Raw genomic sequence first — 27,966 nt, 5'->3', positions numbered from 1 at the left:
GACGCCGTGTATATCGAAGTTGTTCCATTACAAATTACAGCTGTGTAGTTAAGAAAACTGTAGAACAAAAATTGTGAGAAGTATACAGAAACCGAGACAGAAACATGTACATGTTCCCAAGAATTAGAACTGAATATAGGTTCTCCATTTGACAAAAGAAAGTCACTGTTAATTGTGCTTCTGTTAGACAGATTCAAAATTTCAAAATTCAATTTTCAAAAATTAATATGGCGTGCCTACATATTTTTTATGTGTATTTTTATTTTTACTCCCCCTTTTTTCATCAAATTAATACTTCTTCAGCATTAGGTACATTAAATATTGTACAGAATTGGCCATTTCGTTAATCATGCTGTGTGGATCAATCAAATTTGCACGAATTTATTACGTTTTTCTGCCATACATCAGGCATCAAAATATTACTGTTTGTTTCCTTCATTTACAATTATAGTTTATAGTTTATTCATTGGAAGAAATAATTGGAATAATTTCTTTATTTCTCCAAAATAACTAGTGCGGGAACGGCAGATTTATCACCGAAATTGCAGAATTAATGATTTAAGATTCGATTGAAGGGAAAACCAACGTTGTTCAAAATTTAAATGCGAATATTGCTATTTTTCATATAACCTTCGTAATAAAGTACATGACCACAGATTGTATTGTTTTCGATACTCATGGGGGGTGGGGTAATTACCCAATTACCCCCATTACACCTCTCCGTAAATCCGACCTTGAATGTGAATATTGCTAAAATTAATGGATCGAATGAAAAAAAGCTGAAGTCAAAATTCCGAGGCCTTCCCCTATTTTAAATATGGTGATTGGGGAAGTTACACTAAGAGTTGAAAAGATACGGTTTTGATTTTGATCTTGGAAGTTGTCCCCCTGGCATCAAAAATCCACGTGTCCGGGCGTTTTTATATCATTCGTTTCTGCCGACCTACAAAACCGCTGTTTCGAGTTCAATTGCCCACTGTGTATAAATATATGTAGTTATATAGTTTTATATTTAAATTTATTCCAAAAATATTTTTTAAATCAACCTGATGAAATAAAATATTTGCCAAATTTGAAAACTTAAGAATTTACTGAACCATATACAGGGTGATTCATAACTATTGAGACATAGGCTAAGGGCAGATTGTTTGGACCAAAATATGGCGATAGGACCAATTATACCTCAATAAAATATTGCTGTGGAAAAAGATAGAGGGCGTTAAAGTTGAATTTTATTTTCGTTTTTTGCTAATAATTTCACTGTATATTTTTTTATCCGTTTTTAAGAAAAACACAATTGAACAGTTCAGAGCATCGGAAGGGGATTTATTTTTTTCATTTATTCATTTCTACGATAAAGCATAATTAAAAACAATGTAACATAAAGAGAATAAATTAAAATTAAATGTTGTACGTGGCCACCTCCGACTTCTATGCCTTTTCTAATTATTTTAATAAAGGACTTTCGAACTTCGAAGAAAATATTATTCTGCCCCTTATAAAAAATTCCACTTTGACGCCCTCTTTTTCCACAGCAATATTTTATTGATGTATATTTGGTTCTATCGCCATATTTTGTTCCAAACAATCTGCCCTTAGCCTATGTCCCAATAGTTATGAATCACCCTGTATAGATAGAGCATTCAGAAAATATGGGGAAAACATTCCGTTTTCAGAAAACTCGAAAAAATGAAATGAGAGAAAACGGGCAGAAATTAATTATTGAATAAACGGTTTTTTCTCTATACTTTTTCATGCCATGATTCGATAGTTTATCCGATGGCATGATGGCAAATTCGGAAAGCTCGTACCATACTGATTGTACCCTTTCAAATTTTGCTCACAAAATCCAGGGACCCGTATAAAGAAAATACACTGTAAACTTTAACCGAGAAAGTGAAAGTCAACAATATACTAAAAACGGAGGAAATTTAACCGAAAGTCATTTTCCATAAGGATGGTGAGGGGGCATCACCGAATAAGAAAAACCGAAGGAATAAATTCATTATAACCATGAGTATTTTCCCAATCATACACATTTTTTTATGCTGATGGTCGAATAAATTGATCCGTTTTTTAATATTCAACAGGTTGTGTCGCAAACGTGACCATAAAACTCGGTCATCAGGTTTTACCTACTTGGCAATTAACGAACGGAATATCTACTACTGAATAGGTACTCACTTATGTCCATCATCTTTATTCCGTTCGTTTCCCCGATTTTCGTCTCCAAATCCTTCATCGGAACAGGCCACTTAGATGGAATACGTTCTTGATGGAGCAACACGCACCAATACACTGACGGTGGGACCTGGGACCGCCACTGACGCTGAACGATTTCCGCGAGGTGGATATTTCTATTATGATGGCCTCTCATTAATTATTATTGACGCTATTAACGTCCCGACACCCGAAACTTTCGTGAGAAATGGGTAAAGACAGAACGCATAAAATCCAGCGTGTACTTGGACGTATCGGGGGCTATCAAAAAGTATTCTTCCATTGCATCGGATTGTGAATAACCTTAGCGGTTCCACAATGAACATGTTGATCGAATAATGTACAGGGAGACGCAAATTCGATGATCACTGAGAGAATCTCAAGAACTTCAAGCCTTAAAGAAAAAACTTCAATTCTGTGAACACTTCGAGTGATGGTAGTTTCTTACTTAGATTTAGATCGTAATATTTGTTTATTTAATTATCGGCGGATGTTATGCATCTGAACTTATTCGTTTTTAGAAAATATTCTCGGGTAGTTGCTAAAAGTTTGCTCGCAAGGATTTCCGAAAATTTCAATTTCCACGAATATGAAAAATAATGAAACTTTGAAAAAACTTGCCATGTTCGAGACCAGCATTGATGTTATCCCACAAAATCGAACAATCGCGAGCGAACCTTGGCAATATATAGGAAGATCACGTGTAAAATTTGAAGTCATTTGGATGAAGTTTTTTGGAGTTAATGACTTTAAATTCGGAGCGTAGGACCACCATATTAATAGGAGGTTTAAAAAATTTCGAGTGGATTGATGGAATAATAACGCTTAGTAATCGAGAGTTTATGCCGAGTTACTAAGACGAATTCCAAAGAAAAAGACCAGTCTAATTGGCAGATGGCTAAATGTTTTGACATTCAGAAAATCAGTGAATTGGGATAAACACATAAGTATTTATGAAATTCATGCTTTTGCATCAATTAAATCAGCATAATGTCATAAAACTAAAAATGGGATATTTATAGCAATTATTGAAAAATATATATTTTTAAATCTTTCTCGTTTCAAACAATATAATCGATACAAACATGATATTTCTTCATTTCATCGTTAACCCTGCGTTAGTCGCGCCCTCTTTTAGATCATATTCACTCGCGTGGTCTACAAGTGTAGACCATATTATTTATTTTAACTTTAAATATTACGTTGATATATTTCAAAGATTATCTATGATGATATCGTTTATTTGACCACTTGTTATTCATATAATTGAAACTTTGTGATAAAATAATGCTTCTCTTTGAGAGGAAATCGAGAAAACTTCAATGTCTCAGATTTCAACATTTTTTCGTTCGAATAGGTATGGTCTACAATCGTAGACCACGCGAGTAATGTAGGGTTAAGATGGGAAGGTCTATCTACATCTTTAACGATTTTTCAGATTCGAGCCGTTATTCAACCGTAAATCTCAAAAATTATTATTTCCCTCTTCCGTAATTTTCATAGACATTTCTCTTTTGTTTTTTCAATCACTTATAATTTATATTGAATTTCCAAAAAAAAAAACATACTACTGAGAATTTGTCTGCAATTTGGGTTTTAAAAATCGGTTTGACGTTTGTTTCGGGACAACTAATGCTGGAAAGCTCCTCAAGTCCTTAATAGAGTTTGGAATACAAATTTTCATTCCAAGTATAACGTGATGGAATTTATGTTAAGCTAGTCAAAAGTATAAAGGGCGTAAAAATCAAGTAACAATCGAACAATACGGTAAACCAAAAAAATGGCGACAAGAAAAATAATAGTTATAATAAAACGAAACAACTCGAATTCCAACCTTTATTGAACGCCCTGTAGACGCTGACAGTGATTGGGTCTAGGAGATTGCTTACAATAAAAAATCGAAAAAGTACAAGGTCCAAATCAAAGTTAACCTTGAAACGGAAACGAATCGTTCAATTTTAACTATCTCGGTAGAAAATTAATAATCACCAAGACAATCAGAAGCTATGATTGAAGTAAGTTACTTTTACGACGACATTCACATTGTATGAAGTCGAAATTCTCGCATTATTTTTCGAAAGGTTGTGTATCGTAGTTCGGTTGGTTGGACAGAGGAAAAATTAGTTCACCAATCGAATGACAATGTGAATAACATAAACGTTACAACTGATAGAATACAAAACATGAACTTGAACAGAATATGGGTCAATGTCAACATCTAGAGATTAATTCATCTCACAGTTCCGAATTGGAATTTTGTTCTTTGGGAAATGAACTATGGACTGTATAATTAACGAGAGTGTTGTCATTTTGAACAAGTTGACCTAAAATAAACTTATACGATGTGTATAGTATCACTGGAAGAAAAGGCTCGGGGGCAGTTAGGTTTTACCCAAGTTTACGGGATTGAATTTGATAGTTCAGTTCAATTGAACTGGGATTAACGTTGAAATCGTTAGTCTGTCTGATCCCACACTGTACAGGGTGGGCAAAATTGGTGATACCTGGACTACAACTTTTTAACCCAACGAGATAGAGAAAAATTAATGTACCATTCATTTCGTCTTTTTCCAGAAACTGATAATGCCATCAACTGCATTCCTCTATCTTCTTTCTTTTTTAGGTTATAGGCCAAAATTTAAATTTGGGCGATTTCAACATTGGTCATTATCTCCGTTTCTGTTTGGGCTAGGATGTTGAAATGAAAACATTATACAGGCACTTTGATAGCTATCCAGTGGCGTACTATGATTTTTACCAACAGCTATATGCTGAGCTATAACATGAAATGGGTTTTTCTTATGAAAACAGTAGTTTAAAATGACTTGAAAAGGATCGCTAATTTTGTAACGTTTCAGAAATATATTATACATCAGCCTCAGTATTTATAAGTCATTTTAAACTACTGTTTTCATAAGAAAAAATACATCTTTATGTTATAGCTCAGCAAATATACCTGTTGGAAAAAATCATAGTACGCCACTGGATTGCTAACAAAAAAGTGTCTGTATAATGTTTTCACTTCAAGATGCTCCTTTAAACAGAAACGGAGATAATGACCTAAGTTGAAATTTTAATTCTGACCTATAACTCGAAAACAAAAGAAGATAGAGTAATGATGACCTTATTAGTTTCTCGAAAAAGAAGACAGTAATGTGCCATGCATTTTCCTCTATCTTTCTCGTTGGGTTTGAAAAGTTGTAATTCAGGTATCACCAATTTTGCCCACCCTGTACAGGTGTCCCAATTTTCGATGCTCACTGAAAGCATTCCGAGAACTCCGATACGATATCTTCGAGGATCGTTGGTCTCTTTTTCGAAATAATAAGATATCAGAAAGCAGATCATGGCTATCTTGATTCGTTTGCGAGTTACAGGACGTTTCTGAAAAATGACTGTTTCGAATATTTCGCTATATCTTGTTTAGGTTTCAATTTCATGAAGAATACACATGAACTGATATAAATTTCGATAGAAACGCAACATAGGTCGAACTCGAAAGAGCATTAAAGTCGAATATCTCGAACAGAAATCTAGATATAGCAATATGTATAAGCATTAACACCCTGTAACTCTAGTTAGAATGTAGCAACATATTTACGATCTGATTCCTGATATCTAATCATTTCGAAAAAAGAGATCGGAGGTCCTTGAAGATTTTTTTTCTTATATAGTCTTATAGCTCCCGATATACTATAAGTGAGTATCGAATATGTTACATCAGTCTCATTGAAATGAGTGAAAAGATTTTGAAGTTGGGAACGAGAGCGTCATACCAAGTATCTCTAGTTCTGACTTCTGAGCCAAGGAGTGTAGAAACCTGCCAACCTTGTATACAATCGTTTTTTTCTATTTTTAAAAGAATAACACTGATATAGCTATGGGAGATGATTCCCCAATAGAGGGTCCTGTAGCATTCCTCGAACAACTGAATAACAGAAGAATTATCACTTGGAAGACCGAACCTGGTCGAAAGACCCTCCCGAACAAAAGCAAATTTCAGTACTGAAGGGATTTTTAGAATAGAATAGAATAGAATATCTTTATTCACCAATAATAATTGTTAACAAAACAATGAAGATGGGTAACGTCATACAGGAAAAAATAAACAAAACAGAGAAGATCAGCATTCAATGTTACTCTCCAGGAATTCACTAACAGTGTATGGCTCTAGTCGTAACAATAGGCTATAGTCCTCTTTTCGAAAACATTTGAAGTTATCATTTTGACGTATTTTAGATGGTAGTTTGTTATATAGTTTTAGGCACATATATGTACAATTTCTTTCTGTCAGGAAAAACGTATGTAGAGGGTTCAGAAAAAATTGGTTTCGGATTTTGTATGAATCACTTTTCCTAAATTTGTCGAAAAGGTTTTTATTTTGGAACAGGAACTGCAGACATCTATAGATGTAGATGCCAGAAAGTGTGAGAATGTTATTCTTCCTGAATACGCCACGGCAGGATTCCCGATACCTCAGACCAAAAAGAACCCTAACGACCATCTTTTGGATATAAAAAACCATTTTCACATGTCGACTATTCCCCCAGAAAATGTCACCATAGCTCATCACGGAAAGTTGGAGAACTAAATTGACTTCAAAAATTCCAAGCTGAGCTCCGACCTCGACACCCGCAAAACCAACACTGTCTGGCTTAATCTTCCGCACAATTTATCAACATGCTCTGTCCACTCAAGATGTTCATCAATACCCAGAAACTTGGTTGTTGCTCGAGGAGAGATAATTTCTCGTGATAATGTGAGCTGATGTTCTGCTTCAACACTTCTTAGTTTATGGGAAAAGAAAACAAACTCCGTCTTACCTACATTGAGATGTAAGTTATTTAGGGTGCACCATGATTGTACAGATTGGTGAGTAAACTCAAGGAGGCCCTGAAGATCTTCACGGTTTTTCCCGCGTATTAGAATGTTGGAGTCGACAGCAAAGTTGATGAATGCTTTTGATGGTTGAGATGTCATTCTAGATCATTGAACTCTATGGAAACTGGAATGGCTTCGTAGGTAGCAAAATTCGTCGGAAATTGTGACCGAGAGAGAGGGAAGATGTAGAGCAACCTTTCTCTCTCTAGCGTGTTTTTGTTTACACTATTATAACCTAAATTTAAATGTCATTTTCGTAGATAAATTTTAAATTACATTGTTTAATGTCTTTTTGTCAGTATTTTAGTAAAAATCATGGTGAAAAATTGTTTAGAAGCCATATACTTCCGATTTACATTCCTAAGAAACTCGAAAAATGTCTATATATCAAGTCAAGTTAGCTGTTGAACAGAATTTCTTGTGCTTTTTCAAAGCTTAAATATAGTTTTTTGGTGAGTGTTTTTTAAGTCTATGTGTTTCCCAGAGTGACAAAAGTGGTTTTTGCAGTAACAAAAAACATTTTGAATAAGAAGAATTTCATAACAGCAATGGTCCAGTATTGTGTTGGAAACGGATGCCATAATGCAGGGGACATAAATATAATATAATATTTTTTCTGTGAAGTGTTGGTATCACATACACCAATCCATCCTGAACAGTTTTACAGAAGTGAGAATCCACAAAAGGAGAGAAGCAGTAAATAATTAGGAATTATGCCTTATGTTTTTCATTTTTTTAGGTTCCCTCTCCGAAAACCTTTTACTTTACAACTTTGGACCAAAGCTACAGGAAGGAAAAATTGGTATCCGTAGAAATACATTTGCAGAAAAAAATTTGCAGTCCCCCACAGGAAACATTTCTTGGCAGTTTGTCAAGGAATTAGAAAAAGTTCAAATGGAGGAAGGTCTAAGGTTGGCTAATTCCCTCTCATCTTAGCATATCAATTATAAAAATAGAATTATGAATGTCAGATTAGCTACTCAAACAATGAGTAATGGGGTAGCAGATGCTATGGAATTTCTTGATAACAAATGTAAGAACTTACAATTCGAAGATAGTGCTGCTACCGTTGAACATTTTTGTCCCAATTATGTTAAATAAAAATATTTCAGCAATTTTGTTCTTTACTTTTTGATATGATTCCTTTTATATATTGAACTATTTGGAATATTTAAAATCTCTCGCACTGACACCAGAGACGACTGTCTCTGCTCCAGAGACAACTCTGTCTTTGCTGACACTGCTTTTCATATGATTCCAAAGCTTTATCCGAGGCTTTTCAGAAGATCATTTCCTATATTCTTGCCTCAAGATTATAATTAATATTTATATTCAAATTACTCTAAAGCTTCTATTTTATTAATTCATCAAGGCTGCAAGGGTGATTATTAAAAATTTCGTTCCCGAAATTCAGGAAATTATGATTAACATCATAAATCACTAAAAAAAGTGCAAAATTTTTAGAAATTTCGATTAGAATGACAAACTATCAAACTAATGATTAATTATTTTTAGTGCTGTAACGTTTTCTTCGCTGATTAAAACGTCCAACTTATTAAAATTATTTATTTACACTTAATACACTTATAATTCACAAACTAAGTATCACACTTCTATTTATTTCCACTCTTGTTTATTTCCACTAGTCGCTTGCACTGTTACTGTAGTTGTACTTGCCTACCTGCTCCTCCGCTGGGCTTATATAGGCGCCGGAAACATTCAGGTAGATTCGCGGTTATTCTGGAATTTCTCGACCGCTCTGTTTCTCGAAAGGTCCGACCGCAAGGGCCGGACTGGTTACACTGTCCCCTCCTTAAGCCTGTTCTGTCCCAGAACAGATTTAGTGGATTTCTCCGAGGACCGTGGCGAAACTTGCACTCATCACCATTCCTACAGTAGCCATTCTGATGGAAGTAGCACTCCACAGTTTTTCCAGGCTCCCTGGCCTGCTTTGGGTTGAAACTGCACACCAGGATCCGTATACCAGTCCCCTGAAATACCACCTCCAGCATGCTTCGCACAACTCGCCAATTCAGCTGGTCCAATCCACAACCGAGCTTGGGAACAGCTAATTTCCTAACTCCAAAGCGTTGAAGGTCTTCTTTCAAGCTATGCAGTGCCGTCCATAGATTCTGATAGGTTGGCTTCTGATAGGAATGTTGCTTCGTGACTAGGTGATAAATGAACCGACCTTCAGCCTTCAATTTCAAAACTTTTCCGATTCTTGGCTGCTGTCGCAATAGTTGTTCCTGACGTCCAAATTTATTTCTGAATACTCTTGCTATTCCTTTGCTCATACGAAGGTCCTCCGCTACGCAATGAGCGAGAGAGTATTCCTTAGACACGGTAAAGAGATCTTGATGTACTTCCTGTGTAACGCCGAACCGTGCAACGCGTGTCTCACCATAACAATCCATAAACTTCTGGTAATCACTGCTACCTTGCATCGGGGCTTCCACAAGACGTACTTCTTCTTCGTCCTGCGCGTACGGGGCTAATCGGTTGAAATGGACAACCTTTGGTTTTCCTCTGGGGAGCTTCCTTATCCGGTAAACTACATCATTTATCCTCTTGATTATTTCATACGGTCCCTCCCACTGTCTCTGCAGCTTTGGTGAAAAACCTTTCTTCCTTTGTGGATTATGTAGCCACACCAGATCCCCAGTGGTGAATCCACCTTCAATAGCCTTGATGTCGTAGCGCATTTTCATTCGGTCACTTGCTTGCTGCATTTGATTGCGCACCTTGCCATGAATGTAATCCAGCTTGTTCCTTAATTTACTAACGTAGTCCTCCCCAGCTACGTCTTCTCCAGGCTTACATCCAAACTCTAAGTCGCAAGGCAGCCTTATTTCTCGGCCGAACATTATACTGGATGGGGTTTCCTTGGTAGATTCTTGAACCGAAGATCTATATGCCATGGTGAATAGATGTAAATATTCATCCCAATCCCGCTGGTGATCAGAAACTACTTTGGCTAGATGTTTTCCCATGGTCCGATTCATTCGTTCGACCATGCCGTCTGATTGTGGATGAAGAGGTGTAGTCCTTGTTTTGTGAATTCCCAAATTGCTGCATACTTCTTGGAATAGCTTCGATTCAAAATTTCGGCCTTGATCACAATGCAGCTCCAGAGCAATGACGGCTCGTCCGGGTATGCAGGGTCGGCCGGGCCGACCCAAAAATAATCGAGAAATGGAAAATAATTATAATTATTTTATTCTTCAAAACTTATTCCAAATGATTAATTTCGATATTAAATTCTCGATTTATTCCCTAGTAATACGTACGACAACTTATTTCGATCAACGTGACGCCCCTGTCGCCCTGAGTTAGTTTATTTCGAAGTTCTCTTTCCTTACGATAAACACGCTACACGCTAGGTCGGCCAGCCGGCAGTAGCCTAGCGAAACGCTTCAAGTTGTTGTACTATACAGCACCTACGTCGCACGCAGTTATCACCAAGTTGAACATCGTATTACGTCGCTGCTAGATACATACACGGTCGGCCAGCACGAGTTGGGCCTACCTTGCTATGGTTTGGTCGTTTAGTTGTCATATTTCTAGATTTCCTCATTGTCTATTCTAAGATATTATATTATCAAATGAATAGTTAATCATTAAATATTATGTCTATTTTAGAAAAGAGCGTATTCGCACCTTTTAAGAGTAGTTTTAGTCAATGAAAATATAATATATCCCTAATTATAGTTAGATTTTTTTATTATCAAATGAATAGTTAATTTTTGAAAAAGGGTATTCCGACCGTATAAGAGTAGTTTAGTGATTTTTTGACCATAAAAATTCGTAATTCCTAGTGAATTTATAAGGGCATGGTGATTTCGAAGCTTCTTGAATACGCGTAGGCCGGCCGGCCGAGCCTCGGAGTGGGGATATAAGAATCGCATCCGCATCGCTGTTTCCATATTATGAATGGAATTAGGTCAGTGTCGTAGAATGAGAGAAAGGGGTGCACGTGTTTATCAGTTTTCTTCGATTCATTTCGTAAATTTTGACAATCTGAGTGGATTCTAAATTTCTTTAATTGTTGAATAATTGGAGTAGTAGAAATCGAAACAAACTTTGCATCCTGTCACAAGATCATGTGACAGTAGAAGGAAGAATGGTGAAATAAAGAAAGGAAAAATTAGTACATTTTCACTTAAAATCAAAATTGTAGATGTGTTTCAGTGAACTTAAAATTTTGATTCGTATTGACGTTTTGTGTTGTAATAAATTTGTTATCGGTATTTACAGAGAGACACCGAAGAAGAATAAAACTATTATTCAAAAGCTGGGCAAAAACAAAGAAGTATAGTACATTCTTTCTCCAAAAACAAGCCTTTATATCGCATTGAAAACGAAACTTTTATACACCGTTGTATAAAAATAAATCAGACTATATCTACAGGATGGGGCATAAGTCTGGAAAAAAATCAATATTTCTTCAATATTAATCAACCACTCAAAATGAAGACACTGAAACCCACCAATTGCTTTTCAATTACCTTCTTCTTCTATCAATGAGTAGTTTCTCAACCAATAACTTAACATCAAGATGCTGGAAAACATGTCATTTCTGATTGCATTTATTTTTGGGAAATAAAATTGAATATTTTTTTCCATCCCTTAGCCGCAACCCTATCCAACTTATCTTCAGAAACTTAATCGACAAAAAATATATAAATATTTAATTTTAGAAACACAGAGATTATGGTGGGATTCCGCGTTTTCATTTTCAGTTATTGGTTGGAAAAATAGATATTAATTTTATTTCAGGATATTCCCCTGTATATCCTGGGTCTGGCCGACCCACACCTTATGGGCACGAGCCGTCACTGCTCCAGAGGTATTCCAAATCTGCAGAAGAATTCTCTGACCAATTTATCAGCTACCGTACTTGCCTCTTGATTAGGAATACCGTAGGCTTCCACCCATTTCGTGAAATAGTCCATCGCTACCAAAATGTACTTGTTTCCATGGTCTGTTTCGGGAAAGGGGCCAGCGATGTCGATAGCTACTCGTTCCATGGGGGATCCGACGTTATATTGTCTCATTGGTGCTTTTCCTTTACCATAAGGTCCGTTAGCAGCAGCGCAAACCTTGCATCTTCTACACCAATCTTTAACGTCCCTCTTACAATTTAGCCAATAAAATCGCTGCCTGACTTTTTCCAACGTCTTGGTTATCCCGAAATGTCCACCTGAAGTTCCATTATGTAGTCTGGTCAGAATGTCTGTAACACGGCTCTTTGGCACAATCAACTGAAGTCTCTGCTCAGTTCCATCTTCATTTTCCCAACAACGTTTCAGAAGACCTCCATCAATCTTCAATGTTTCCCATTGTGCCCAATACGACTTTACATTCTGGCTCAGTCTGGATACTTCTTCCCAAGTAGGTCGTCTACCGCTCTTCTTCCAACTCAGGATTACTTTCAAGTCGTTATCTTCCTCTTGTGCTCTTTGAATTTCTTCAGGTAGCCAGTCGTCTTCGATTACGGTGGTCCGCCTTAAATCGATCTTTTCTTCCAGGCGCGAACAATGGCTGCAATTCTCGGGACAAGGTCTTCTTGATAACGCGTCTGCATTGCGATGGCTAGTCCCCGCTCTGTGTTCAGTGTCAAAGTCATACTCTTGCAGCCTCTCAATCCATCTAGCCACTTGTCCTTCCGGGTTCTTGAAACTCAGGAGCCATTTTAAAGCAGCATGGTCCGTTCTTAGTAAGAATTTCCTTCCGTACAAATATTTGTAGAAATGTTCTACGGACTTGATGACTGCTAAAAGTTCTCTCCTGGTCACGCAATAATTTCGTTCTGGTTTGGACAACACCTTGCTGAAGTACCCGATGACTCTTTCCTGTCCATCCTGGACTTGCGATAGAACGCCGCCAATGGCTGTATTACTGGCGTCGGTGTCGAGCACAAATTTACCTTCAGCCCTTGCGTAACTCAGAACTGGAGCTGTGACCAGAGCCTTTTTCAATCGTTCGAAGGCTTCAGTGCAATCATCGGACCATATGTACTCCTGTCCATCTTCCGTCAATTTCGTCAGCGGCTTGGTAACGTTGGCAAAACCAGATACAAATCTTCTATAATAAGTGCAAAGGCCTAAGAAACTCCGCAACTCACTCTTGTCTTTCGGTATAGGCCATTCCTGCACTGCCTTGATCTTATCCGGATCAACCTTGACACCTCTACGTGAAACTACGTGTCCTAAATATTTCACTTCTGTTCGAAACAGATTACATTTTTTAGGACTTAGCTTTAGATTGGCATCACGAAGTCGCTGGAAAACCTCGGATAGGTTGCGTAAGTGATCTTGGAATGATTTTCCCACTACTATCACATCATCCAGATACACCAGACAAGTTTTCCAGGAGAGCCCTCTCAATATTGTCTCCATCAGACGTTCAAATGTGGCAGGAGCATTGCATAGACCGAAAGGCATAACTTTAAACTGCCACAGACCCGTTCCAATACTGAAGGCAGTCTTTTCTTTGTCTTTTGGATCCAAGCCAACCTGCCAATATCCACTCTTCAGATCCAAGGTGGAAAACCAACGTGATCCCGAGAGTGTATCCAGGGTATCATCAATTCTCGGTAAGGGATAGCTGTCCTTTTTCGTGGCCTGATTGAGCTGCCTATAGTCTACGCAGAATCTAGTAGTTCCATCCTTCTTCTTCACTAATACTACGGGCGATGTCCAGGGGCTATCTGACGGTTCGATTACACCTTCTCTCGCCATGTCTTCAATAATCCTTTCAGCTTCTTCCCTTTTTGCCAGAGGAAGACGTCTAGGATGCTGTCGGATAGGTTGTGCATCACCAGTATTGATTTTATGCTGCACAACATCAGTCTTCCCTGCTTTTCCGTCCGTAGCAAAAACGTCGGAGAACGTTTGAACCAATTTTCTCACTTCGAGTAGTTGGTATCGGTCGAGCTCTTGACATTTTGAAGTGAGGAGGGACACCAGTTCTTCAGAATTACTTTGCGATTTTGAGACTTCTGCAGTACTTATCCCACCCGAAATATGGTACACAGGTACACCACGTCCAATCAAGGTATCCTTCTTCAGGGTGACAAGGTCTTTCCAAGTAGTAGTCCTTTAGCTAAGGTTGTATCGTCAGAGGGCTCAATTACTCTCACGCAGCCACTCCTCGTTACATCGTCACATCTACCAGTCACTATGCCTTCAGTTCGCCCTGGCAACGTGATGTCCTCGGTCAGTCGAATCCGATATATCTTGTCCTCCACATCATTGAATGGAATCTCTTCACTTCCTAGCCGAAGTACGTCACTCTTCAAATCCAATTGGCATCCAAGCTTCTTAACAAGGTCCAATCCCAGAATAACTTCTTCCGTGATTCCAGCTACCAGAACTTCGTGGTTAACTGATGTGTTTCCTAATTCAATAGTGGGGACGATCGATCCATAAGTCGGTATTTCTTGTCCAGACGCAGTTCGAAGTTTGATCCTAACTGGGCGAATCTCCAATCCTTCAGCAATTTCTGGACGCACAATGGTTTTGGTCGAGCCAGTGCCTACCAGTATTTTCACATTTCGATCATTTATCTTTCCAGGGATAACTATGCTTGATAAATCCTTAGACATTATTCCTCGGATTATCACTTCGGGGGCATTTTTGGCTTGGGTCGATTTATGCCCCTTATCACCGACCCCTTTTAGTTTCCCTGCTGCGACTCTTTTTCCAATTCTGGACAGTTTCGCTTGAAATGCCCACTTTTGTTGCAGTTCCAGCACACAGTATCCTTTTTCCTAGTTTGTGATATTCTGCGGATTTCTTCTCTGACAATGTCCTCAATAGATCGGTCTGTTTCTTGGACTTGTCTTACACGAAGGTGTCCTCTATGCGACGCTTGCTTCGCTGCCTCTATTTCCAAAGCCTGGGCTAAGGCATCATCTATGGTTCTAGGGCGTGCTAGTCTCAGGGCTTGTTGTATTTCGCTATCCTTTATCCCGTCCACGAATGTCTGGATTGATAGCTGTTCCAGGAAGCTATCTGGAGCAGATGGATAAGCCAGCCTGACTAATCTCGCCACATCAGCTTCAAACTCTTGGAGATTTTCCCCTGTTTTCTGCACTCGATTCTTTATTTGTGCATGGTATACTTGTTGTAGATGAGCATCACCATATCTCATCTGAAGTTTCGATGTAAGAACTTCGTAACAGGCTTGTTGGCTCTCCGGAATCGTTTGCAGAATGTTGAGTGCCTCTCCTCGTAGAGCTATTATTAATGCCTTGGCTTTTTCGTTATCGTTCCAATTGTTTGCCAGCGCAGCAGCTTCAAACTGTTTTTGGTAAGTTGACCAGGGTATTTTTCCATCAAAAGTTGGAGGCTTGATCTTCATTCTACTACCTTCGCCGTCATTTTCCGCTTTCGCTGTGCTGTAGGGTGTTGAAGCCAGAATATCTGTTCTGTTTGACATTCTTTTCAAGGAATCTATCAATTTGGAATGATGTTCAATTATTCCTGCCATTTCCTCCAATTTTCCATTAACGTCGTCATAAACTTTGTCAAACTTTTCGTCAACTCTTTCATAAACTTTGTCAAACTTTTCATGAACACTTTCATAAACTTCGTAAAATTTCTCGTTCACTATATCAAACTTCTCGTCTACTTTTTCAAATTTTTCATTTATGGTTTCCAGTTTCTTATCCAATTTATCTGTAAGTTGACTCACCACATCATTACAATTTTCCTTAATCTGGTCCATTTTCTCATTCAATTTTCGAGAATTTTCTTCCATTTGTTCATTCAACTTACAAGAGTTCTCGTCCATTTTCTCATTCATTTTACAAGAGTTCTCGTCCATTTTCTCATTCAATTTTCGAGAATTTTCTTCCAACTTACAAGAATTCTCGTCCATTTTCTCATTTAATTTTCTCAAAAAGTCCATTACCGCTTGAGTCTCCATCGTGTTCTGCAGTCTTGTGGTCACTGGCATGAACTCCAAATATCCAAAATTATTTATTTAATTCGAGCGATGTTGAACCGCACACTTGACACCAATGTAACGTTTTCTTCGCTGATTAAAACGTCCAACTTATTAAAATTATTTATTTACACTTAATACACTTATAATTCACAAACTAAGTATCACACTTCTATTTATTTCCACTCTTGTTTATTTCCACTAGTCGCTTGCACTGTTACTGTAGTTGTACTTGCCTACCTGCTCCTCCGCTGGGCTTATATAGGCGCCGGAAACATTCAGGTAGATTCGCGGTTATTCTGGAATTTCTCGACCGCTCTGTTTCTCGAAAGGTCCGACCGCAAGGGCCGGACTGGTTACAGTACGAACCGACTCGTTGAAAGATTTGAACAATTTGGGAAATAGAGAAAGAAGTAAAAATTTTTCCAATCAGTATCAAACCTTCAAATATTTTCAGTTCGAATAGTTCATTCTTTCATTCCCGCACATTGAAATGTTTACGTTGCTAATAGCAACGGCGTGCGAGAGAGAAAGGTTGCTCTACATCTTCCCTTTCACTCTTCCTCATTTTGCCTGTATCGCGATGCCATTCCAGTTCCCATAGAGTTCAATGTTCTAGATATATCATTTCTCTCCCTGAAGGCGGAGAGTATAGTTCTGACGATATTAGGAATGTCATTTATATATATATATATATATATATATATATATATATATATATATATATATATATATATATATATATATATATATATATATATATATATATATATATGTTACGGCTAAAGATAGGTGTGAACATAAACTTAAGATTAGCCGGCTAAACTTAGGTTTAGCTTCGGGTATTTGTTAATGTTAGTTTCTTCTATCTTCAGCCGGCTAAACTTGAGTGTAACCACATACCATCGGCTAAAAATGTATAAGGAATGAGGGAACGCAATTAAAAGAATGTAAAAAAATAGTAATACGAGTATAATCGAACTATTAATGTAATGCATTTTTTGTATGAATTTCACATATTTTAATAGCAGAAAAACATTTTGTCAAGCAGTTGAGAAATTGGACAATGAACATATATTTGTTTCAACTGTGTCTCAACGAATTCTTATTGACTAATCTAAAAATCTAAACGCTTGATGACAAAATTCGAGACATGCTATTTTGAGTGTAAGGGAAAACTGTAGTGTTAATGATTATTTATCATCTTGTTATTATTCATAATTTGAGGGGAATTGAATGAGCAAAAGGAAAAAATGAAGACAAGAATGATGCCGCGAACTTCTTCATCAAAATACCAAAGGTCAAATTTCAGAAAAATATAAGTTGAAGTACTCAATCTTGTTAGTAGTTGACCTGACTATTTAGCTGATAAGCTTTACGATGAATGCACTTGTTTCCCCCGGGATGATTCATCAAGGGTGGCGACAGGCCGTATTTTGGAACCCGTATGTTCAAGGACTCGGGAAGGAATTTTTAACAAAATCAGCTAGAGAAAGTGTTTTTAACAATGTTCATGTTCATAATTTTTTTTTTGTTCTTTTTTGCGAGAGAATTGGTTGGAAAGAAAATGTAACGTTAGAAACTATAGTTCCTATTTCGTAATTTTTCCATAAACCCAATTATTGAATGGTAGGGAAAATATGCTTCTGTTTACAGAAAAAATTTTCTATGTCTAATCTATATTAATAAAAGAAGATCTATGGTTTACTTCAAAATGCTTTATTGTTCAAACGATCGCACCAAATTGGACAATTCTTTTTTTGTTGTGATTATTATTGTTAGGGCAAGGTTTATATAACAAAATATTCCCAAAAAACATTGTACAGTACAGAAAAAAAGGCATTCCTTTTTCTCACCACCAATCGAGCAATCACGATGAGTTAGTTATTATTATCTACCCTAGAAATAATTTAAATGGCAAAACTAGGTTTGCCGGGTCAGCTAGTATCTTATATTTCATTTACTTGTGAGGCCATATTCTGTTTTTTCACAAGACACTGACTATGTCTTCTATATCTCATTTCCTTGTGGGGTCATATTATGGTTTTTCACAAATTAGGCTCGATTTGAAGAGCATTAATCTCCTAAACAGATGAAAATAACTGGTTGAATGTTAAATTGAAAACCCATGGGCGTTATGTAATACAACCCCAATACGTTCGATGCTCTTTTGCATATTTAAATTCTAAAAATTTAAACGAAAAAGTGGCCGTGTGCGTTCGTCCTCTTCCATCCGAACATTCATGACACATCACCTCTCCGCGTGTCCATCGAATACATTTTTAGCCGTTCCGTTTTGGGTAATGTGCACATTAGCCGGCTAAAGATGAAATGCCCTTACGCAGATGAATATTTTATCGAACTTTAGCCGATCCTCGAACATAAACCTAAGTTTAGCCGGCTAATCTTAAGTTTATGCTCACACCTATATGTAGCCGTAACATATACAACAAATAGCAGCGGACCCAGCACACTGCCCTTTTTTTAACGACGAGAATTCAGCAGAAGATTTTTGACGCAGAGATGATATTTTTCACACTGCAATTGGATAACAAATTATGTACTCATGATTCATTATTTTTTGCTTAGTCAAGACTTCGAATCAGTTTGATGAAGGCTGCATTATTCAATTTTTCTTTCTAGTATTCTGCTCATCAGGACGCACTATCGTTAGAACAAGAAAAATACCTAAGAAATTTTGATTCTTTCCATAACGAAATGCTTAGAAAACAGAGAAATGCTGTGGATGACGAATCCGGAAAATTCTCCAAATGACGCTGAATTAAAGTTTCATGAAGCAATGCTAATTCAAGTTCAAGAAGATATCACACTCAAGGTACTACAAGAATTTATCAACATATTATAAGATTTTCACAAAATGAGTTTTTGAACCACTACACGTGTTTCTCTATCACAATAGCATGAGTGAAGATAAAATTTTTGAGTGGTTTAAAAACTCATTTTGTGAAAATCGTATAATCTGTTTCAATATGGATTTTCATCGGCCACATTAATTCAAAATTTATTTTTTGCTTGAACACTCAATTTGTGCAAAATGGAATGGACTTAGAAGATTTCAAATTCCTTCGAAGTTATTTTTCATGGAAAAGAAGTAGTTTGAGGGGAATAAGGTCATCTTGGCCATATGACCTTCATGTAACTTACAGTAAATTGAAGGGTATTCCATTCCAGAAAAGTAGGTAACACTATCCAATTCCGCTTATAAAATCACCAGCGTCGATGCATGTCACTGAACACTCGACGCGTCAAGTATCATAAAAATAGAGAAAAAAACAGAACTCCATCGGCGAAAAACACAGCACTTGAAAGCGATGCGAACGAACTGTACTTTCAAATACCTCATTACATATTTACAAAACGGCGTTTTATCTGATACGAATTTCTATAAAATTATCTCGAAAGTACAAAGATAAATTGGAAAGGTCGAAGTGAATTATCTAATCCTTTCAATTGAAAATCGTATTTTTAGTATTACGGAATCGCCTGATGAGAAGAACACAGTTCAAAGTATGCATTGTTGGACAAATAGCGCTCCTTGTGTTTGCGAAACCAATGGTAAATATTCTGTTCACAGTTCAATTCACTATCAGTCATTTATGCAGGTTTTTCTACCTAATAGGTACCTATTAAAAATTTGGAGATGTTGAGCAGTCACTGAAAATACTCCTGTTTTATCGAAAAAATCTAGTTCGCTGAAGCATCAATCAAGACGATTGTTCAACAACGTTGATTGTTGAATTACGTTCACTTTTTTTTCACACGCACAATATCAAGCTCACATTCGTTAGTTTGACTCGCATTTTAAGGTGACTCTGCTATGTTAACCCCTCTTGTCGTTTTTGTGGCTCAATATTAGCCCCTATCCTTTCGAATTGGTCAAAGTATAATGTTAACCTTTTTTGTTTTGAAATCATTGGAATTTCTCTTGTAGTGTTGAGAAAAAAGAAAAGTGTTGTTTATAAAACGGAACCACTCTTTGGAAAGTTTTCCCTAATTAGTATTGGTATTTGGTGAAAGAGCACATGGAGTGCTTCAAAATTTTGAGGAAAAACCTATTAGCAGTTTGTAATTTATTTAAAAATCTTCCTATTCAAAATCTGTCTGAAAACTTATTTGTGTGATTTCATTCTCTTTAGTATCTACAATTTATAAGTGTGTAAACTATTCGGGTCACACATGTATCAGTGCAATTAATTCTAATAACAGTACAATTAACTCAATTAATAATTCACCTAGACAGATCTGATATTCATTCAGGTTACAATAGAATTTAAAAACCTATATATTGCTCCTTAGTATCAGTTGCTTGTCCTTTTCGTCCTCAAAAAAATGACATAAATATATCATCATTTAAATTAAAGCATCCAGTACAATACATTCTTTGTCTCAAATGATAGTTACTAATAAAAACAAAGTATAGTAAACATAATTTACTAGATTTATGGTGAGTTTCTACCGTATATACCAGAGCTGGAAAACCTTAAGATTTTATGGTCAATGATTGCGCCGCCATCTATTTGAAAAGTATTGAACTAAGTACTGCTTTATAGATCACTGCATGTATTTAGCTACTCTAGTTACAAAATAGTTTGCAACAACTGTAAAAGTAGAACATTGATTAAGTAAGTTTAATACTCTACCAAGAAATAGTCATGTCACATGAAGTTTATATGTTTAAGTTCTTATAATCCAATTCTAAAAATCATATTGAAGTTGAAGGCAACTTCATAATCTCATCTTGGGCAGTACATGATGTAGTTTCATTCTACATACAATATATAGACGCTAAACAGTAAGAACTGATTCATTTACAACTGGGAAATGACCATGTTTGTATCAAATGCTGACTCTGATTCCGTCCTACTCTTACAAAGTCCACTACATTATCTAGTGTTTGATGTTTCTTGGAATGTTATTATTCTCTCACTTTTGAATGTATTAATCAAAGCTTTCAACCCAAAAGCCATTTGAGAGCCAACCCCTTTTAGACCTAAACAATCATGTGATAATTGATTATTCAGAGAATAAACTGAAGTACCATTGGGACAATTGAAGGGTAATATAGTTCACCCATCACCATTACATATCAACTCCAGTAAAGAATGATATTCAAGGTATCCTGGTGATACTGAACCAGTGTTATCTAGGTATTTAGATTCTAGTTATATTACTCACAGCTGTGATAACTAAACTTAGTTTCACCAGACACAACCTTGTCCCTAGTATCATGAAATACTGGGAAAGGCAACAAATATCCAGAATTCTGGAAAAATGTTAGCTTGGAATACATACATGGAATTTCATCTACACTGAAATTTTCCCCCAACTCTTCAGAACCATTGCAGCAGCCTGCACTTGAGCTGATACCCTGTTCTTTAGAATCCATTCTAGTTGAGCCAAGTGTCTTACAGAACACAGTAGATAATTCTTGGTATATTTTCTGAAATGCATTCATTGTCATTACGATCAAGAAGCAAATAATATTTGAATCACCTACAAGAATATTAGATGTTCAGAGATCCCAGTTACTCTTATTTTAACTATGCCAAAGGATTAACAATATATCAACAATAAATCTAGAAGTTCTTTCAAAGAAAATAATTAATCACAAGGAAGGAAGAAAAAGTATTCCCAATAAAATAGGAATTACACACTGTTCAATGAAAAAAACTTAATTAAATGAAGCTGACTCCAATCTGCGAAAATTCTGAAAGATTATTACGGGAAAAACTAACTGATTATCTCGAATTCGATAAAAACACGGAAATTTTTTTATTCGGTCAAATAAAAGTTCTAACAAAAATAGACAGGTTAACACTTGACACTTGACACTGACAGACATGACAGTGACAGTATCATTAACACTGACATGCGACATAACCAAAGAGTTAATCTTTTTCTTCTTGTCGAAAGTGCCAGCTCTCTCATATGCTATCCCCAGAGAAATAGATTTCTATATCTCTGGCAGAGATATATCTCTGATCTCTGGCTATCCGTTACCTCCGATAAGAATCATATCGGAGGTAACGGGCTATCCCCCATACAGAGATATAGATTTCTCTGTCCGTCTGCCCCCATATCGAGAGTGTCTAAGAATCCTGGAACAGCCCATTCAAAGATTAACCCTATGGCTATGCTTTCAATCTCAAAGTTTTCGGTGTTGTCTAGCAGTCTGATTCCCAGGGGAGTAGGTGTCTAGATCCAGTCTATATAAATAATATATATAAATATAAGACAGTTATCACATGTGCTGAACTACAACAAGGCAAAATGGAGAGTAGAAGGGGATCAGGCAGAAGGAGACATTCGTGGTTGTACAATCTCCAGAAATGGTTTGGACAAACTTCGGTACAGCCTTTCAGGAACGCGGAACGCTGCCAATAAAATAAAGCTTGCCAACGTCCGGAACGGATAAGGCACGCCAAGAAGAAGAATCACAACAGGTAAGCCATTCAAGAGACAATCATAGGCGGATCCTGGAGTTACTTAAGAACTCCAGTATTATTATTATTATTAATTTGAAATGAGAGGCCGTCGCCTGTCCGAAAAACCAGTAAAACCTAGAATAGCCAGTCTCTCGCTGTACGAGGGGCGCGCGAAACCATAGGGGATGCGTGTCGCACGTCGCAGAAGCCCCTCATCACGCACCAAGTCAACACTCCACACCGGTCCCCCAAATTCCAAAATTGGTTTCACATATGTTTCAATGAGCAGGGAATATGTAGATGAAAACGAGTTCTGCAACTTGTATACAAAACGGTTCGCATTGAGCGTGGTTTCGACAATATGGTACGACCAGGAAAGCTCCTCGTTTACAGTAACACCCAAGTCAAGGTGGCTACTCGCGGAAGAAATATGTAGGTTATCTAGGTAGTAGTCGCGACGTGTGTTGTTTTTGCCGATGTGGAGAACTACACACTTCTCGAAGTTAAGGGGTAAAAGCCACTTTTGTGACCAGCGAACCACGGCGTTCAGATCATCTTGCAAAACTTTCCCTTAGTCCAGGGCATTATAAAATTTTTTTCCATCATCGGCAAACATGGAGATCCACGAACTCATATTATTCGGGAGGTCAGATGTGTATAGGAGGAACAGAAGTGGCCCAAGCACTGACTCCTGGAGATGCCACTAGTTACCCTCCTTTCGTCGGAAACTGATTCATCCACACGCACGCGAAAACTTCGTGAAGAAATAAATGTCTCTATCATTAGCAACAAACTCCCTCGCAGCCCGGGATATTTCAACTTCCGTAGGTAGAAGACGTCTGTGAGGGACCTGGTTGAATGCTTTAGAAAAGTCCAAGTAAATGACGTCTAAGGGTATATTCATGTCAAACAATACGAGTCCAAATGTCGACAGACTCCAGAAGATTAGTAATAATTAAGGGCCCTGGCAAAAATTCATCAGGGATTAAGTTGTTTTCGAGGGCAAACTCACGCACACTCTCCTTCACAATGCGTTCGCAAACCTTTTAAACTGAGACCAGAGTGATCGGACGATAACGAGGACGATAATTTTCAGCGCTCATTCTATCTCCTTTTAATCTTTCTGATCCCTTATCTAATAGGGGTGACTAGAGATTTTAGCCAAGGTGATGGTAAGGTATGTGTGTGAAACGACTTGTGGAAAATCCTGGACAATGGAGATGAAATCTCAGAAGCACAGTTCTTCAGAAGAGTGGCAGATATGCAGTCAGGGCCAGGGGCAGATGCGGTGTCGAGGGTTAGGAGATGCCTCTTTATAAGTTCTTCGGGGAAATCAATCTCAGGGAGCGAAACGGATGTATGAGGAGTAGACAGAGTTGACATGAACGCTGACTCGAAGGTGACAGATCTTAAGTACTTCTTGATTAATTCATGGTTTTGACAGATAGTAGTAATCACCTTGGTGGTAGTGCACCCGTCGACTGCCTTCATCAAGGCACTCAAGAACAAGTCCCACATTTCCTCCACAGTTGCGCCCAGGGTGAACAGGGATTCCAAATCTATATCGCCAAAGACGATCTTCAAGGTGTGGTAGTCTCACGGGCGTAGCCAAGGGGGGGGGGGGGGGTTTGGGGGGTCAAACCCCCCCGAAATAATATAGGTACATAATATTAGTTTCAGAAAGTCCCAATTTATATGTCAAAATCAGAAATTTTTTATTTAAAACCCCCCCGAAACTGAACCCTGGCTACGCCTATGGGTAGTCTACAACTTTTATTAACTTCCTCCTTTTTTTCAAACTGGTGTGGGTATAGTCAGCTGAAGCTCAGAGAGGAATGTGACATGGTCAGTATTATACTCATTACCTCTGGCTTATTGGAGGAAAAGACATCGTTCACAGAGAGAAACCATTTATCTACATAGTGGAAATTATCAAAACATGAGAAAAACAAGTGAGTTAAATCTCCCAACTCCCGCAGCTGCACAGGCAGGAGTCCCTCACTCCGATGCTTGCCAAATGAGCCGGTCTCGAGCAATGCCCAGACCTGATCCTAATTATGGTGGTTATATTCTCCCTTGAGACGTTGAGATCTCTGAACCATATGTTTCACTCCGATACGTCGGTCGTCGATGGACTAATCATTGAAGAATATATTTTGCCCTTGCTTTGTCCGATGTTATGGAACTCATTGTACCCGTCCCTTCAAAGTATGTCTCCGAAGGAAAGCCAAAAGCTACAGTTCTCGAAGATCTCCCCTCACCTGCGATCTTCCAGGTAGAGTTCTACGCCTGTTTGCCAGCATGTCAGCCGTGTCGTTGTGAACTATATATGAATGACAAGGGACCCACAAAAGCGAAATTTGCAACCTCAAGCAAGGTCCTTGCCCTAGCAAGGAGAGACAAAACATTCACCGTGCAGATATCGGTTTTAGCATCCATTTTCCCATTCTTCAATCTATATTAAGAGAACCCAGTGAGTCCAAAATTATAACCGCTTTTCGAATTGATTTGTTAATAGCATAGCCAACATTTCAGCCAAAAAAATCGCCCAGTGATCGGGGAGCCTACCACATGTTTTTAGAATGGTTGGAATCCAAACAGCGTATCCTACCGACTCAGGACTATGTGATTTTGAAGCATCCTCATAAATGTCAACGTATCCCTCGTACCTCTCCGAGAGCAAAGATCCCATCATCGTAATGCTCGCCCTAATTCTGATATCAGTTAGAAAGTATGGCAGAGTGGGAGATTGCCATATTAAGGCTTTTCTTCTATCAATGAGCCTGTATATATCCCGGGATCGTTCCATTGAACCACAGAGAATCTAGCGCACCTTGGTCTTGAAGAGTCCGACGCAAAGGGTGATAGGAAAATCTATGCAACTTCGAGACATATTTATTAATTTATAGGATAACCACAATCTCCCATATTTGAGCGGGGGTTCTCCCCCCTCCAACAAGATGACGTGAGTAGGGGTCGACCTCATAAGGCTTAAGAAGGTTCGTATGGCCGCAAGCTGAACTTTATCCAGCCTCTGCAATTGGGCTTCAGCACACCTACCATATAAAATTCCACCAAAGTCCAGATATGGTCTGATAAGGCCTTTGTAGATATTGATAAGGGTGGTATGATGTGATCCCCACGAAGGCTAGCCCAAACTCTTGATGATTCTGCACTGTGAAATCGCCCTGGAGCACATGGAATCGATTTGCTGCACCCATTTAAGTTTTTGCTCAAAGGTGACACCTGAGAATTTTACCTGTGACGATCTGAAAATCGATCAATATTGGTTGGGGGTTCAAGGGAATAGAGTTAATCTTTGACAAGACAACTCCGAGAAGCACGAAACCAGAGACAACACTTCCGCCTGGTTTAGACATAGAGACATGGACTGAGCAATGCCTGCATGAAATTGGCTATTTCAAAGAGAGAAATGATCATCGGGCCATTTCGCGAATCCAATTACCGTTGAGGGCGCTGCGGCTGCGAAATGTAAACAAGCTTTGACGTTTGTCAGTACTCTTTTCGAGATTTGTACGGCGTAACAGAGTTTTTCTAGTAAATCAAGATATTCATCAGAATTATCGGAAGTGAATTGACTGATTTAGTTTCGTAAAGAAAGATCAACATTCTTTGGAAATACTTCATTTGAAAGGGATGAATTGTGGAATAATTGGTGATCCACTGTACCTAAACACAAATTCCTATTATTTTACAGTAAACCTAGGTAATAATGTTGAGGTAGAATATACTGAGTTTGTGAAGGAGGTAGAAACTAAACATCTCGATAAGTAATGCGTTTATGTGGAAGTTTTAAAGTTTCTATTTAAAATATTTCAATTCCATGTTATGACATAGGTATTCCTCATACTGAAATCTCCAGAGACATAAATATGATTCAGCTCATCTCATGGAACAAGTTATACAGATACTTCAATTCATTTGGAAGTATGAAAATTATGGAATTGTAATTCTAAATCGTCAATTGAATTCAGCAGAAAACTCTTGCAGGGAAAAATCGTTTAACCTAACTCCTGCCAGTTGAAAGCACTGGTGTAAATACCTTTTCCAATATTTTTTCGGAATCAGTATTTCTATTCAGAAACCCAGACAATAATCCCAATATAACCTCTCCAAATAATAATTATAATACTTTGTAAGACAATGTAAGATAAGAGAAAACATAAGAAACAAAACTTGTTTTAACTTTGCAGTACTGACAAAGTAGTTTCGTAATTCAGTCGGCAGAGGGCGTCTAGATTTTTGAATTCGCCATTACCATTACCATTACCTTACCTGTCTCTTTTGTGTTCACATAGAGGTGAGTGCGGACCAATCAAAATTCTAGAGAAAGACAAATACTGCCCGATGTTCAGTTTCTTTCTGTCACTTTTTTTGACCGTATTTCAGGCATAGATGGAAAGGGAAGGCGCAGTCCATGTCTCTATGTCTATGATGGTTGCGCTCACAGAATTACTCTGAGTAACTTTCCACAAGCGTATCCTGTTTTCCTTGCAGTATGCTCATACCCTACTCTTGGAATAAGTTTGTGAACGCAACCTCTGCAACATTGCAAAGGTTGCTGTTCATCTTAATATAGTGATATAATAATAATAATTAGGTATTTTTTGGTACCATGGTACCTTAAGACATTTACAATGTATAGGAAAAGTCAAATGAAAAATAGAAGAATAAATTTTCGGGAACTTATTCTACGATGACATTCATCGAAAATCCTGTAGTAAACTTTTCGCATTAATTCACGCAAATATAAAATTCTCAAATGCCATCACTTTTTGGGTCTGCCCAAGAGAAGGAAATTCTTCATCCTCTTCATTCACAATCTTTCTGATTGTGGAAATATTCAGCTGAAATATAAGTCGTTTAGATTCAGATGAAACATTATATGACGTATTGTGGATTTTAGAATATCAGGGTATAACTATTTGAATGAGCGGAAGCGGACCTGAATTTTAAATAGCACTTCCTGAAACACTGTCCCTTTTTTCAATCACTTTCGGAATTTTCGTAATAAAAATTGATATTAGTTGTGGCAACGGCGTTATGACATTAACGACATTTCATGAGTGCCAACCTTACTCCTTTCTAGTTACAAAAACTTGATAAAATTATTTTATGGCCAACCGACTGCTAAAATAAATTTGAATGGAGTATAGGTTGCCATATCTACAAATTCCCTCAGTTCTGTCTGGAGTCTTGATTATAATTAACATTTAAACCATGTACCACTCGTAAAATCTATCAGATTTCGTGAAGAATTAATTTGACAACAGCTAATAAAAATTATTGACACGGGCAATTTTGTTTTCATCAAATTCTGTATTCAAAAATTTATTCAATCGCTCCTCTATCTAGTATTGGTATCTTAGTGACGTAAAGCCATACTGAAAGAGTTTGCGGACGAAAAGTGTATGCAGACGAAAAGTACTTGCCTTCAAAAATAGTC

General features: G+C 37.6%; 1 protein-coding gene across 3 annotated transcripts in view; it reads right to left on the bottom strand.

The window, feature by feature from the left end:
* LOC123318751 (pantothenate kinase 3) overlaps positions 1-21,897 on the bottom strand; it is a 47,954-nt gene extending 26,057 nt beyond the window's left edge. The window contains exons 1-2 of one of the 3 annotated variants that reach the window (XM_044905484.1): positions 21,572-21,897; positions 21,367-21,514 (exon numbers count right to left, since the gene is read on the bottom strand). In XM_044905484.1, the coding sequence (XP_044761419.1) occupies positions 21,367-21,460 (94 nt within the window). In that variant the 5' untranslated portion in view covers positions 21,461-21,514; positions 21,572-21,897. Of the gene's footprint in view, positions 1-2,184; positions 2,343-19,218; positions 19,384-21,366; positions 21,515-21,571 lie in introns of those variants that run through there. The other 2 variants (XM_044905485.1, XM_044905482.1) reach the window with 2 other exon arrangements.
* Positions 21,898-27,966: the final 6,069 nt, after the last annotated feature.

This window comes from Coccinella septempunctata, chromosome 8 (assembly GCF_907165205.1).
Source record: "Coccinella septempunctata chromosome 8, icCocSept1.1, whole genome shotgun sequence".
Classification (NCBI taxonomy): Eukaryota; Metazoa; Arthropoda; class Insecta; order Coleoptera; family Coccinellidae; genus Coccinella; species Coccinella septempunctata.
This window is presented reverse-complemented; position numbering and strand designations above follow the sequence as displayed.